The 15140-nt window shown below is 49.0% G+C and overlaps 1 protein-coding gene across 1 annotated transcript; it reads right to left on the bottom strand.

The window, feature by feature from the left end:
- Positions 1–377: 377 nt before the first annotated feature.
- On the bottom strand, positions 378–12707 carry LOC104833978 (ectonucleoside triphosphate diphosphohydrolase 2-like). The gene is made up of 9 exons (XM_010571038.1): positions 12590–12707; positions 10250–10367; positions 8433–8583; positions 7538–7679; positions 5980–6204; positions 4613–4885; positions 3681–3776; positions 2596–2730; positions 378–1551 (listed from the first exon to the last, which is right to left on the bottom strand). The coding sequence occupies exons 1-9, from the start codon at positions 12701–12703 to the stop codon at positions 1321–1323; spliced, it is 1485 nt and encodes a 494-aa protein (XP_010569340.1). The 5' UTR covers positions 12704–12707; the 3' UTR covers positions 378–1320.
- Positions 12708–15140: the final 2433 nt, after the last annotated feature.

Genomic DNA, 15140 nt, shown 5'->3' with positions numbered 1-15140 from the left:
AAGGATTTGGGTGCCATGGTAGCTTTAAAAATCCTGCAAGGCACATCACTGCATCTGTGAGCATTTTAATTTCTGTTTAAAGTGGTCTGAAAAGCATTGGAGACACTCGTCCCTTAGGCTTTTAACAGCCTGTGTGTTTAACTCTCTGAAGCAATCCAAGAAGTGAACTCTAAACACTTTAGTCCAAGGACAGTGTTTGTCTGATTCGATCCCTTTTCTTCACAACAACACAGAGAATTTGTACAGCACCTCATGTTTTAGATGAGCAGAGCAGACCAGAGGAGCTGGAAGGACTGCCAAGTCCCAGAGGAATCCTGAGTACTGGATTATAAAGTAACTCTGGTCACAGTCTAATATGAGAGTAATTGGACTGACAATTAGGAAAGCTTCTGTTCCTGGGTCTGCTCTTGTCTAAAGGACAATGTTAGATGAGATAACTTCACTTTCAGAGTCAGTGAGACAAGCAGTTCAGTGTGAATGAACAAACTGGTGAACCTTAGCCCAGCATGTACCCTCTTTTAGCTGATGTGAAATTAAATGTGTTAATTTAAGTCCTGGTTAAAGAGTTTAAATTGACAATTTTAACCCTGAGTTGCCATGACTCAGCTGAGAGACAGGAACTCAGCTGTGTGTCTGTGCCCTTTGTTTCTCCTTTGATGCTCTGCACATTTTGTAGAGACCAAGACTGAAAAGCATTGCTTTTGAAGGATTCTTGGTCAGCAAGAGCATTTGCTGGAAGGGATACATGGATGCTGTCACTGAGGTGGAAGAACAGACAGATCAATAGTAGCAGGGAGAAAATACCTGCTTTTTCCCTTGAACATGGAAGCAAGTTGGCAGTTATATTCAGACTATATTTTTAATGCTGTTCCATTCTTCACTAATGACAATACTGCAGGTATTGTCTCTCTTGTGGGCACAGAAGAGGGCAGAGCTCTTTTTTCAGGCACAACGTCTCCTGATTAGACAGGATTATTCCATATTAACTTTACAATAGCTCAGGGCCTGCCTGCTCAGAGGCATTATTTCATTAGGTTGACATGAGTAATCTCAGCTGTAGCCCAAGCAAGATCAGTGCAGGCTGCTCTCATTTGGAGAACGAATAGCTTGCCATCCACCAGGAATCATAGGTTTCCTGCGGAGCAGGATCTGTTGTCTCAGTACAGTAGTGGAAGTGCTAGCAAGTTGAAATAAGGCACTGAGGCTCTGGGAGTCCTGCAGGAAAATCACTCGCAACCTCCAGTGACTTACACCTGTGTGATTTCTGTATGTACCCTATTAACTGCCCTCTGGCAAGAGTATTGAGTCCCAGAATAACTGTCAGTTGTCATCAAAAACACTGCTGTTCCTGTTATTGAAGCTGTTTTCCTTGACCATCACTCGGTATGAGATGCGCATGAAAGAGCCGGTGAGCAGCATGACAAAGACGATAAGGAGCAAAGACCAGACCCCAGGTTCAATCCCCTTGAGGAAGCTTGGGCTGTCCTGGGGGATGGTGTTGGTCAGACTCAGCAGGTACCCAAGAGTCCAGCCGGATGATGTATCACCCATCTATTGAAATAAAAGAGGAGGAGAGGTCAGAAGAGAAGGAGATAGTCTGGATCCAGCTGTGTTTCTGTGCACATGCCCAAGACCTCCTGTACTTTGTTTGAGACTGATACAAGGATTAGACTTGAAATGAGGAGCTCTCCCACTGTCGGTGCCCAGAGTGCACTAATAGGCCTTAATTGCCCTGACCAGTCTCACCTGGGACATCTACCTACGCCCTCTGCCCATGGGCCTGGGAGCTCCATTTAAGCTCTGGCCTGGGCAGTTACTTTTTTTTCCTGAGCTGTGCTGTGCTTGTGTGTTCTTTCTGCTTACTGACTGGTTTTCCTGGGTGGACCTCAGGTCTACATTGTGGGTAGTTCTGTCTCTGGCCCTGTTGCCTGGTTGAATCTCAGGCACATGTTATAGATTGCTTGTCTCTGGCTTTCCAGGCTGGGTTCCCTGGATGGACCCTGGACCTACCTCATTACCTTGCCTTAGTCTGATTATCACCACATAGCTGACTGAACTGCTATCACAACGTGGCCCTGCTCAATGGGACCATGCCTTTGCTGGTGAGTTGTGAAGAGGTCTGGGAATAGGCTTTGTTTTCTTTTGTGAAGGGGAGGACCTGAATCAAATCTTCCTTAGGAGCTCCAGATCCTGAAGCAATTTCAGACCTTATGAGCCAGTTATAAACCCTCACTAGCATGAAGGTGATTGCAGAGAGGTAGGGCAGCGTGTTTTGGCTCAGGAAACATTATCAGTAGTTTGTCCTTAGCATTAAGTGGTGATCAAGCCATACTTCCTTCCTTACTGGGCACAGACTCTTAAAGATGGTATTGCTCCAGAAAAGGCTTTTGACCCATCTATTTTTCAGTGGGGACAAGTGTAATCTCTAGCTCTCTGACACTAGTTTTCTTGCATATCACAACTGTGACTTTATTTTGCAAAAACATCTTGCTGGAGAAACCCAGCTGGTTAGGGCTTGTAGGAGTGGGGACAGGCTGGCTTTACTGAAACCAACCCTCCCTTGTAATTAGAAATACCACAATATAGGTAACTGACCTTCTTCTGGAATGCAGTCCAGATAGACCCATCAAAGTCAAATGTGTATCCCTTTGTACTGAGATGAAAGATGAAGGCAGACACAATACAGTAATCAACAAGTGTATCCAGGCTTTTTTGGGACTCCTTAACCAGCTGGTGTCATTTCCAAAAGAAGATGGGGAAAAAAATACAAGAAGTAAATATTCAGTAGCTGAATTTCAGGCCTCCTGTAACTTTTCTTTTCTGCTGTGGGACTGACTGTGGGACTGGAGGAGGGGTTTGTGTCTGTGCAGACTGAAACCATGTTTCCTGTACCCACTGGGCTGTGGTCTGGGAACAAATGTCATCTCTTAATGCCTTTGTACCCATCTTATTAAAGACCAGGCAGTTCCAAGAGCAGCAGGACTGGCAGCCACGTGTCCTACAGTTGCCTTGCAGGTGAACTGCTTGGTATGATTCTCTGCTCTCTAATTAGGTTGAGCTAATGCTGCACCCTTTCTCTCAATAGGAGCATTAACAAGATCTTCTATACAGAAGGGAAAGCTTTAGGGAACTGCTTATGGGCTTTGCTACCCTGTTAGCAAACCCTGTAGAAATTGTCCAATTTGAATGCTTGGTCAGTGTAGGTGCAAATGAGGGTGACCTCATAAGCCACCAACTGAGAGAAAGAACTTATAAATTCCCCCTGGCGTGGTCTCCATGGGCCCAGGTGAAATGTGAAAGACCCTGGAGCCTGAGTGGATGTGTTCCTTGCTCTTAAGGAGAGGAGGATAACAGGAAGACCAAGGTGATGTACAGGACTGAGTGGACAGCCTTCCTGTTTACTCCTTAATATGCAGTAAAAGGTACTTGTGGCTTTTCATTTAAGTCCAGGTGTTACCAGCAGCAGCTGGGATTTGAGAGGAAGGAAAATAAGTGGAGCCTGTTTCCTCAAAGTAAAAACAAACAAATAATAAAAAAACCCCCCAAACCAGGCAAATACTAATTTTTTCCCTGAGGGAGCCAGTAAATTATGGCTCTGTCAGTCTGAGCCCCATGGGCTTTTAAAACAGACTGTTCCTTGCTTCCCACTCTCCCTGCACACTAAGTTATTCCACAGTTACCTCTTTGATGGACATCCCACAAAGCCTGTTGACTGCCTGACCCAAGTCAGGAGAGGGTACAGTTTCTCTCATGAAGTCCATGGCCTCAGAAATCACCTACAACAGCAGGAGAAATAATCATCAGGTTGGACTGTGCCCTGCATTGCATACAGTGCCTATAGGAAAGTAAGTGGCAGTAGCTGTGGGGTGCATTGCCAGGGTGCCCTTTCTGCGTGCCTGTGTTAGGGCTTACAGTGCCTCTGATGGGTGCAAGGAAGACAAGCAGATCTGCTACTCTCTGGAGATGGAAACAGGACTGTTTCTAGCTTGTGTGCAGCAGCCTTCCTGGCCTGGCTAAGTAGACCGGTCCTTAGGTTCCTTGGCACCATGTCCATGGGAGGCTCTCAGGAGCAGGGAGGTGGGGAAATTTCTGTAATTCTTCCCTCTGAAATGCACTCAGTTTGTCCTAGGATCTTGAGCTGGTCCTGGCTTAACCCAATGACTTTGGATGCTAAATCTAGGGTCTTAGATATAAGCATGTTTGTGGTGGAGCATGCCCAGATGTTTGCTAAGGGAGTGGCACAGGATCTTCAGTTTTACCACAGACCTTGTGGGGGAAGACCTGCTCAGCATGCAACTCCTGGCTGTCCTATCCCTGCTGGCTCTGTGGATGCCCAAACTTTGTCTCACAAGCAGACATTGCTGAAGCATGGATGAAGAAAGACCTACCACAGTCATTGGTGGGAAGCCTGTGGTCTATATTTGAACAGCTATGTGCCAATGAGGGGGAGAGGGCAGGAGTGCATGTGTACAGCATTAGCCAGGGCATTGGCTCTCTTGGCTAGCAGAGGGCACAGCATGGCTGTTCCCACTGTATTTATTAATGATCAAACTGGTCCCATTTCATGGGTTCTCTGTACTAGTTGCCTACCCCAGTGTAAATGAGAACCCACCAGGAACCTGGTCCGGAGGGGCTTGAAAACACTGCTGAGGGAATGCTTGAAGAAGCTGCAGGAAGAAGAAGAGTTGAGCAGGCTTTGCACAAGCCTTATGCAGGCAGTGGGATTGCTGGAGCCAGTGATGTTGAAGACCTCCTCAGCGCCAGGGATGTCCAATGCGTCATCACTGAGAGCACAAGGCCCAGTATGCACTGATTGCCACTGCACTTCCCGGGAGTAGGTGAGGGGCCAGCAGGGATTAGACACAGTTTTAGCACTTCTCTGATCCTAGAGCAGAATAAAACAAGGACAGAGGCAACAAGAGAGGAGGTTGGCATCCCAGAGTTTCACAAAGGAAGACAAAATGTAACACGGTGAAGAACAGTTTGCCTCTGGCACCACAGTATTGTAATTGAGCAGGCAGGCTGCAAAAAGTTTGCCAAACCTTATCTCAGGTAGCCAACTGCAAGGCCCAGACTGATGCAGCAGGCTCCCAGCTCCTGAGTTCAGGGCAAGCTGCAATAACTGGACCTGCTGTGGGAGGCTGAGGAGTCCCAGCCCTACCTGCTCTCCCTTAGACCAGAAATACATTTTCAGTGAATCCTGTACTCTTTCTAGTTGCAAGAAAGAGGCTGTTCTGGTCTGCCTTCCAAATGGCTCAACCCCTTAAGAATCAGTGTTTCTTATCTCTAGGAATTCCCAAATATAACTGTGGTGAAGTGGGTCTGCATGTGGGACGTTCAGATCTCAACTAAGGGGAGGTGTGGTTTATAGGGAGGCAAGCAGATGGGCAGTGAGTAGTTTATTTCTGAAAAACTTAGTTTTGGTGGAGACTAAAATGATTCCTGAGTTTGCATCAGATCCTGTCCCCCCCATGTGAAATAAAGTTTGGAAGAAAAACCACCATGTTTTCAAAATGAAATATTGTTCTTTTAAAGCTGCTACAGGGTTAAAGACAGCAAAGGAAATACCCCAAATGGAAGGTCCCAGTTGGTTTCTGGGTGCTGTTGTTTAGCTTCCCCTTCTAGGGTGGAGGAGCAGTTCTGAGGAGCCAAGGGAAGTCTTTGCCTCCCTTCAGCCTGAAAATTATCTTAGCACCTCTGGAGAGCAATTTTGTGCTCATGTGTATTAAATAAGGAGCCAAATAGAGCCTGCAAGTAGGAAACTCTTGAATGGGTGCTTGCATGTCTGCTTGGAGGGCATTGATTTGGGCATAGAGACTATGTTTTACAAATGCACTGGGCTTTTTTAGATATATGCAAATACCCTCTGTTAAAGACAGTGATTGACATTTTGCCCATTAGAAGCTACACCTTGTGTAACTGCCATTTAGTGATACCATATCCAGGAACCTTGCAAATGTCCTTCTGGCAGATACTCACTTGAATGAGCATAGAAAGTAGTCTACTGCGGAGCTGGTCTGTGCCATGGCAGGGGCAGTGACGAGTGTACACGTTGTGCATCTGCCCATACAGCTGCAGCCTCACTCCCTCTTCTGGTGCCTGGTTCTCTTCTACCTTGGAAGTGAGCTGTATTGAGGTTCCTCCCACAGACAGGACTCCTGCCATCCCCTTTTCAGAGGGGACCAACTGTCCTCGCCAGTCGTACTGACCCAAAAAGAACCAGAGAGGTAAGTTCTTAAGACTTCTACATCTGGGTTGCAGTCAAATGCAAGCATTAGTGCACAGAGTGAAAGCAGCTTTCTGGTGCAGTACAGCCCAACTTTTTTTTTTTTTTTTTTTGTCCACAGGACATACAGATGCTGAATTGGTGGCTTTGGAGGGAGCAAAGGAGCCATTGTACAAGCAATGCCATCTGCTCAGAGAGTTCCCCACAGCCAGCAAGAGCAAACAGGGCTCACCATCCTGGATGTCCACTGCTGTTCGAAGCAGTGGTCTCAGCAGGTAGGAGCAGGGGAGAGAGGAGACGGTGGTGGTGGTAGGGAATGGGAGGGGGGTTTCCAGGTGGGCAGGTATGGGCTTCAGGTGCTTCCTTGATGCTAAAGTGATCCTCCTGTCAGAAGAACACTGTGGTTTCATCTCCTGCAGTCTTGCAGAACTGATTTTGACAATGCTGAAGTTAGCAGTACAGGCAGGGAAGTTTATGTGGGTGTAAGCACTCTGTCCCTGGCTGGGGGAGGCTGTGTTGCTGCCAGCAGGGCTAGCAATTCCCTAACCAGTACATGCTTGCTGCTGGTTATCAGAACTGCTTTTCACTTCCCTGATGTGGAAAAACTCAGTCTAACCCACCTTTTTCTTGCACTTTGAGTTCTTTTTGAGACCCTTTGGTTTGAGAAGCTATGGGTTGAGCAAGGAAACTTAAATGTATTCTTTTTGTTTAGCAAGTGCCTTCTGAATACAGACCAGGCCTCTATGCTGGGGACACCCAGCTATACTCTCACTAGCATCTCAATGAAAGGAAATTTGATGGGCTTTTGCTTTGGCAGCAAAAGACTCTGCTTCTCTGTCCACCATCCACAGGATGTCCTGTGGGACAGCTGGACTCCAGTGGCAATCCCACAGCACCCCACAGACAGCAGCAGTGCCTATTTGACAGTGATGCTGAGCTAGAGCTGCAGGGACTCAGAGCAGTGGAGTTCTTGTTGACATTCTGGGCTAGGCTATGTAAGGTCATCTATGTGAGCATCCTGGATGTGTTGCCCAGAAAACCTCACATCTGTTAGGGCAACTGCATGAACATGTCCATGAAAGGCTATATTAGAGTTTCGGTTCTTCAATCTAGTTATAACCATCTCACATTATGTCCCCCAACCAGCTGGTGTTGGATATAACCTGCCTCCTCTGAAAGGCCATGGAAGTTGTGCTTAAGCATTGTTTAAAGTAAAGGGTTTTAACAGTCCCTCCACATGTCTCTGTGGCTGTTTGTTAATGGGAGTTGCTCAGCTCAGTTCTGTACTCCCCAGGCAGGATTGTCCTTTACCTTGAAGAAGTTCTCCAGGACATAGTTAACAGCAACCCAATCAAATGCTTCCTTGTCTGGACTGGACAGGATCTTTGCCCCCTGAAAGTCAAAGGGGGATGACTTCAAGGCCACAGTCAGGGCTGCAAGGTGATGAGTGAGGCTAAACAGAAAAGAAAAAGAAGACACACTGGTTTTTACAGGACCCTGCCAGGAGCAGCCTGCAGTGGGGGCACAGCTGCAGGGTTTCTGCTGAGCTCCCCACTTTGGGTAGTAGCACAGAGGCACAATGACATTGCTGCCACTTCGCTCTCCCCTCACATGGCACCGGGGGCAAGAACAGCAGAGGGATGATTTGAGCAGTTGTGCCACCATTCAAGAATTTGGGAGTTTAGTACCCTCTGTCACTGAGGGAACCCTGTGGCCTTGCCCCACTGACCTGGTCCCCTCCAGACCTTACTTTTCCCCAGTGTCTAAAAGGAGATAAAGGTGCCAATAATGAGGTGACTAAGAACAGTGTCCACAAAAGTGTGTATGATAAGGTGGATCTTCCCGCTGCCATTTCCAACCTGCTGACAAGAAGCATCCCTGAAAGCCCATGTGAGTTGTCACATAAACTGAAAACACTTTAGCTTCCAGACTGACAGGGGTTTTTTTGCCAAGCACTAATTGTGAAGAAGACTTTACACAGACTGGTAGCAGTAGCAAGACCATCATCCTCATGGCTGCTTGGGGGGACAGTATGGAGACACAGCTATGCCGTACTCCCCTTGAGTACATTGGGACCTGAAGAAGGTTTACCTGACTAGCAGATTAGGGATGAAACACTGCAGAGCAGACAGGGTGAGATGCATTTACAGAATGATCCACATGACACGTGCTGATCTCTGGGTGTGGGTTTGCAACATTCACTCACTTCATCTGCCTCTTGCTGGTGGTTGCTCCCAAGTAGAGGGGTGTTTGGCTGTGCTGCTCTGCTGGGATCTCCTTCTGGGCCCAGTTCAAACATGGCTCCAAGCTCTTCCCTACTGTCTGAGGAGAATCTGAGTAGTTGGAGACTCCTGGACCTGAGGACCAGGGGAAAGAATGAAATTTTCTAGGGAAACATATGGGAGAAGTGCGAGAGCTGTTACTCAAGAGGTTGCTGTCCTAGGGCATGGGTAAAGACAGGACCTGTCGCAGGTGGAATGGAGTTCCTCCATGTAGCCGTCCTGCTAAAATATGGTACTGGGAGCAAAACACATGTGCATGTAAATCCCAAATGGCACTAAAAGTACCCTGGCTCTGCTGCTGAGACATCCCGTAAATGACCACATATCAGCCACGTGACTGCTGCAACAGCTGAGGCTGTCTCAGCCCACAGAGGAAGAAATGGGGCTTTAGCTGCTATAAAAGATAGCAGAAGGACACACTGCCATGCAGGCAGAGCTGAGGCTGATGTGTCACCTCCCTCCTCTAGCCACTTCCTCTTGTGTTGGAGGAGCCATCTTCCGAGTCCCGCACCAGCAAGCAAGACACCTCTGCTCTAGAGGATGCTGGTGCTGTGCGGAGAGAAGCTGTGTGCAAGCATTGACTCATCTTTCCAGCAGATTTAATGGATTCTTAAACGCTGGTTTTGAACTACTACCCAGGAAGAGCCTCACTTCCCCATGCTCTGGCCCACTTGCCTTCCTGGCTGTGTGACTCCCTCACCATGTGCTCTGCTTTCCTGGGCCCTGTATAGGGCTGAGCTGCAGCTTGCCTATGGCTACTTAAAGGCTGTGACCACGCTGCCATGCAGACAGAGGACTACTTCTCACATCTGGGCGAGACACCTGCCTGGACTTCTTGTTGCTGCTGCTGACAAACTGCTGTACCGAGCTACAGTTGCTGTTCTTAACCCAGTGAAGATGGCAGCAGTCAAGGGACACATACAAGGTTTCAGGGAACACTTATTGCATCTTCTGTATGTGGTTTGTATTGCTTACAATCTGCAAGGGCACAAACTCCCTTCCCTGCTTCTTGTGCAGCTGCCTTCCTACAGCACTGCTACTGGGGGTTCAGGGTTTCCCAGAATCCTGCTATAATCAGGCTTCAACATCAAAGCAAGATTGAGAGGGAAGTTAAACCCTGAGCATTAATGCATGAAGCCCTTTCAGCTGCCTTTGGCAGGGCCAAACTGATTCAAACTAGTGAAGAAGACCCTAATATTCTCCAAAATGTGAGACCTAAAACCAAGCTGAACTCATGCTTGTGCTGTCAAACCCCACATAGGGGGCTGGAGTCTTTGCATCTCTGTTGTCCTGACTGTACTCTGGGCACTAAGTGGTGTAGCTGCAGGACGAGGCAGAGGATACGAGGAGTCATCCTGCAACCAGATTTGTCTCCGTTGCTGTTAGATGTCCTGCCTGGGTGAGAAGATCTGCAGCCTTGGCTCTGCCACTGATCCATGTGGACATCAGGATGAACCCCATCCTCCCTGTGTGCTTCCCTCCCTGCAGCAGGCCAAAACTCCTGTCACCTGCTACTGCTAAGTGCTCTGACATCCAGCTGTGTATGGCTAAATCTGCCCATGTTGAGAAGACTCATGCTGAAAATAAGCAGCTTGTGCTTCACTATCAACACTGCTTCAGTGTACAGCTAAATGGTACAGGAGCTGAGGAAATTGTGGCAATGGTCCACGCACAGATCTCTGGGTTTCCATCCATCCCATGCCAGTCCCACAGACCACCAAACATGAATCAGGCACCTTACCTTGCACAGGACAGGAACTGCATTCTCTGATTACCCCAGTCTTGTTTGCCTTGGTGGTGGTCCACTGGTAGATGAACAGGATGGTGTGGGATGGGCCAGCATCCACAACAATGCCATACTGGAAAACCCCAAAAACATTCTAGATAAACATCACTGAATGCATGCTGCTTTGTTATTGTAGGGTAACTCAGCATTATGTAGGTATTCTGGGTAACCCACGGGCCTGCACTGCAGTATTTGAGTTAGTTTTTTATGTTCAAAGAAAGGGTGAAGCCAGAAGATGATGTGGATCTGCAGGGAACCATCTGCATTTCTGAATATACATGAGGAGCAGCAGGAGTGGAGAAACACCCAGAAATTCAGCAGACCTACAGTGGCATGCTCTGTAGCTGTTCCTGAAATCAGGTAAAGGGCTTCCACTAAGAGCTAAGCCACCTGGAGCTCAGGAAAAACAGGTCCTAAAGCAGTGGGAGATGGCACTATACAGGCTCTTGAATGATTCTGGGACTCAGACTGATGCTGGATTGGTTTGCTAAGGCTTTTGTGCAGGAATTGGAGGGCTGTGGCTTGCTCCTACTTCTGAGGAACCTGAGACTCCCTTATCTGTTTGATGCCCCACTGCAGAGATGGTGTGCCACAGGCTGGGTTTGCCTTGGTGCATGCCAGACCTGTAGGAGCCACAGCACACTGGGATCAACCAGCACATACGCTGTCCAATGCAGCAGCCCCACAGAGACCAAGACAATGTCTTGGCAGAAACAGCAGCAGCAAACATGAGATTTCTCAACACCTTGTCCACTGACAGTTCTGTTGCCTAGCAGTGAGGCCAAGGGCTTTCTTAGTCTCTATGCAGCCCAGCGCTTGGTCTATTTGCTGCTGATCGAGCCTTGCTGAGCTGCACCTCATATGCGAGGGTTAGGAAATGAGACGCAGCTGGGGTACCCTGCAGCACTGCTCTCTGTGGCTGTTCTGGACATCCCCACACTCAAAATAGCCCCAGTGCTAGCCTATGGTCTCCCCCTCTCCCCCTTATTATATGACCCCAATCTGGGACATCTACACAGACAGGAAAGAAACTTGTGAGATCTGGGAGGTATGTGGTAATGCATGGTCTAAGCTGTATCTTGCACAGAAATAGTTGTAGCTGTGACTGAGTGGGAGGAGAAACCTCCTGAGAGGTTGATGTTAACACCATCAGAAGGGTTTTAGCACAAGACAGAGCCTGGCTGCAACCTCTGAGCGAAGCTACCTGGCTGCCTGCAGCCTTCCTGGGAGCTCCCAGCTGCACCAGACACAGCACCCAGGACTGGAGCTGGAGCAGAAATGCGGAAGGAGGATGGAGGTCCCTGCCCAAGCCTGCTGGCATCCTCCCCCACAAGTGACAGCTCGTATTTCTCGCAGGGACATGTCGGCTGCCGCAGAAGAGGAAGAAACAAATGGTATTGGTGGAGAAACCTGGATTTTTTTTCCTCCTTCACAAAATGAGAGGCTGCTGCTGGGAGTGCAAGGGATGAGAATGGATCACCGCATTTCTGCCCCAGTTCAACACCAGGGAAGGATAGAGCATGGAGCAATAAGGGTTTTTTTTAAATCCAATTTTGTTTCTGAGAGGAGTGTGGAGGAGGGGTAGTATCTCTAAATGCACAGGTTAACCTACTCCTGTTCGATTAAAACCATGCCACTGATCTCACCTCAGCAGTGGTGCATCAGGAGGCATAGTGGATGGGTGTTAACGCCCCAGTCACCAGGCAGATCTGACCCTGTTGCATAGAGCAGGTTGGCTCTTTGGTTAAAATCAAGAGAGGACAGAAGAGGAGAAGGCATGGAAGATAATTATATATTTTTTTTAAAAACAGAAGCAGCAGTTCAGGGCCAAATTCCTGCCAACTTTCAAGAGTGACCTAACTCTTTCCCTCCACTGACAGCACTGGTCCCTTGCCGCTCTGGAGTAGCTCCTGACACGGGCTGCCTCTCCTCAGCCTGCAGTGAGCATCTCTGCTGATCCATGGACCATATCCAGCCTCTATTTCCCTGACCAGCCAAAGGGGTTGGCTTGTTTTCAGTTTGAAAACTACAGCATGTTGAAGGATGCCAACCCATCCTCACAGTCTTCTTCTAGTCACCTCCCCTCCTCAGTTTGTTGTTTCAGGCTAGTAAATAACTCAGTAGCGCAATGAATGTAAAAAGCAACAAAACACACCAGTTTAAATGCCTGGCTTGCACAAGGAAATGGGCAGGTTCTCCTTAAGAAGCAGCCCGAGAGACGAGGAGAAGGTCCTCTGCTTACTGCCCCGCTTGACCCTCGGCTTGGACACCCCTTGGGCAGGTGGACGCCCTTACCTTAGTCCTGAAAGGGGTAACGGGCACATCTTTAGTGGAGACGCAAAGCAGCACGATGCCCGTCAGTCCCGCTATGATCACCAGCCAGGGGGGAAGGAGTTCACGCCAAGACATGAAGCGCTTTCTCCTTTCACAAAGAGTCAAAAGAGGAAGCAGCAGAGCAGCAAACTGACAGTGGCTGCTTTTTATAACCTTTAAAAAGAGGAGAAAGGCGGGGCCAGGGCCAGGCTCTGACTTCAGCCCAGCCCCAAGCCACAGGGACCACAAGGAACGCGTGGGCCAAGCTGCGATGTGTCAGGCATTTCTCCCTTCCATCGCTCCATGCAATAAATAAAACGACGGCTTCATGCCCGTTCCAGTGCTAGTTTTGCAAAAGCATCAGAGCAACCTCGAAACTGCCCCAGGCGATGGGGTTGAGGTAAACAGAAATGTGGGGTTAACTCAGCTGTGTAATAAGCAGAAAGCAGGCAAAACTCATCCGTTTGGTATTCTGCGCCTGGCAGTGCTAGCTGCCAAAATTAGAAGTGGGGAAACTCCTTGTCACTGGGTTTACTTTATATGTGAAGGCTCCAGGGTGGACCTGGGGTGCTTCCCTGCAAGCACGTGTCCATCAGGTTGGGGCAGAGTGTGGGCACTCTGCCTGGTTCCTTCAGACTGCTTCTGCCTCCTTGTTCATTCTCAGGTGGCACTGGGACAGGAAAACATCTGCACATTTGGGTTTCCACCGGCAGGAGACTCTGCTGGTTTGGTCTTTGCTGTGGGTAGGAGATGGCAGGGGCTGCTTGGGTCTTTTGCCCCCAGAGGGCCAGTGTCAGGATAGGTGCCTGTACACCCCTTCTTGACAGCCTCCCCATGAAAGATAACCAACCTTCAGACTTTACAAAACACGCGCCTGCTTTCTCCTTTCCGGTGCCACAGAGACACGTCTCTGAAACCAGAATTTCTGAAGAAAAATGTGTTAGTCTCAGGAGAGGTGCTTCTTTCAGGCTGTCTTCATCTGTGTCCCAGTGACTAGGTCTAGGAATAAAAGTGCAACTCCTTTAAAGAAATGTTTTTGTTTGTGTGAGCTGGACCATGTATTGGAAAGCCATCTTGTCCCCACCAGAGGACTTCACCAGCCAGGCCTCTGTCTCCAGAACTAAAGGACTGACACCTCCTTGGTCTTGCAGGGGTATTTGGAGACGCACCTGTCCATCTTAGAGTTGTTTTAAGCAAAGTGCCAGAATTCCCTCATCTTCCTGCAGACTTTAGACTCCAGTTCAGATTTTGCTGATCAGCAACTAGAATGCATCTGCAGATGTCCTGTAGTGACAGGACAAGGGGCAACGGTTTTAAACTGAAAGTGAGTAGGTTTAGATTGCATGTAAGGAAGAAATTTTTTACGATGAGCATGGTGAGACACTGAAACAGGTTGCTCAGAGAAGTTGTGGAAGCCCCATCGTTGGAAGTGTTCACAGCCAGGTTGGACAGGGCTTAGAGCAACCTGATCTAGTGAAAGAAGTCCCTGCCCATGGCAGGGGGATTGCACTAGGTGATCTTCAAAGGTCCCTTCCAACCCAAACCATTCTGTGATTCTTTGGTTTGCTTACACTTGGGCTGACAATGCTCTAGTTTGCAACCAGGACACAGATTAAATTGCCAGAGTGCTGACAGCCCTCCTCCCCCTGCTCTCACGTCTGCCTGGGAGGACAGGCAGGCTTTCACACACTTCGCTGGTGAGGATTTGTACAGCAGTTCAGCTTGCTGCAGTGCTGCAAACAAAACGGGTGCCCCAGGCATCCTCCTGTCTCAAAGAAATGCTGCATGTGGGATGCATGGAGCGGCTGCTTGCACTGTGGTGGTTGGCTGATTGCTCATGCCCATGGGCTGGTCACAGTAGTTTATACCAATATCGCGATATATCATGAGCGCCTAAGGATATCTGGCAGCTACGGAGGAGCTGCCAGATCCTGCCGTGGTCAGGCCAGTCCTGCTTCGCTCCCGCAGAAACCACCCGCTGGCAGAGCAGCGTGCACCTCAAACCATGCAGGGGTTGCTCCTGCAGCTGGGACACGGAGAGGGGAAATGGGGAAATGCCGGACCTGAGGACATTGCAGCAGCTCAGGGCTGGGAATAGCGGAGCGCGTCTGTTCTGTCATCCGGACGTCGGGTTTCGTGGGGGTCTGTCGACAGACCCAAGCGGTTTGGGGGGCTCTAAATCACATAGGTTTTGCCTCAATAATTATACTAACAGGTGGGCAGATGCCAAAGGGGTTTCTGCGATGGGTTGGACCGATGCAGCTCGATACAGTCCTGGCGCCTGGCTGCAGACCTCATGAAGGACAAATCAGGATTGTTTTCCCCTGCTCTGTAGCAGCTATTTTGACGTACGGGCCTGCAAAGGTCAAACCGTGACGGGGAAAGGCCACTTCTCCTTTGTGAGGCTGTTTTTGGTTGCATTTCTCGTTTTCACCGCCGTCCGCCAGGCCTCAGCCGAGCAGCGGCGGCCGCCCCGCCGGGGGGGGCGCCTCACGCAGCCGCAGGGACCCCCCTACTTGCTGCCCGGCTCCCG

Source organism: Haliaeetus leucocephalus, unplaced genomic scaffold, assembly GCF_000737465.1.
Source record: "Haliaeetus leucocephalus isolate CR32 unplaced genomic scaffold, Haliaeetus_leucocephalus-4.0 Scaffold306, whole genome shotgun sequence".
NCBI lineage: Eukaryota > Metazoa > Chordata > Aves > Accipitriformes > Accipitridae > Haliaeetus > Haliaeetus leucocephalus.
Note: the sequence above shows the minus strand (reverse complement) of the source record. Positions and strands in the feature narration are given on the sequence as shown.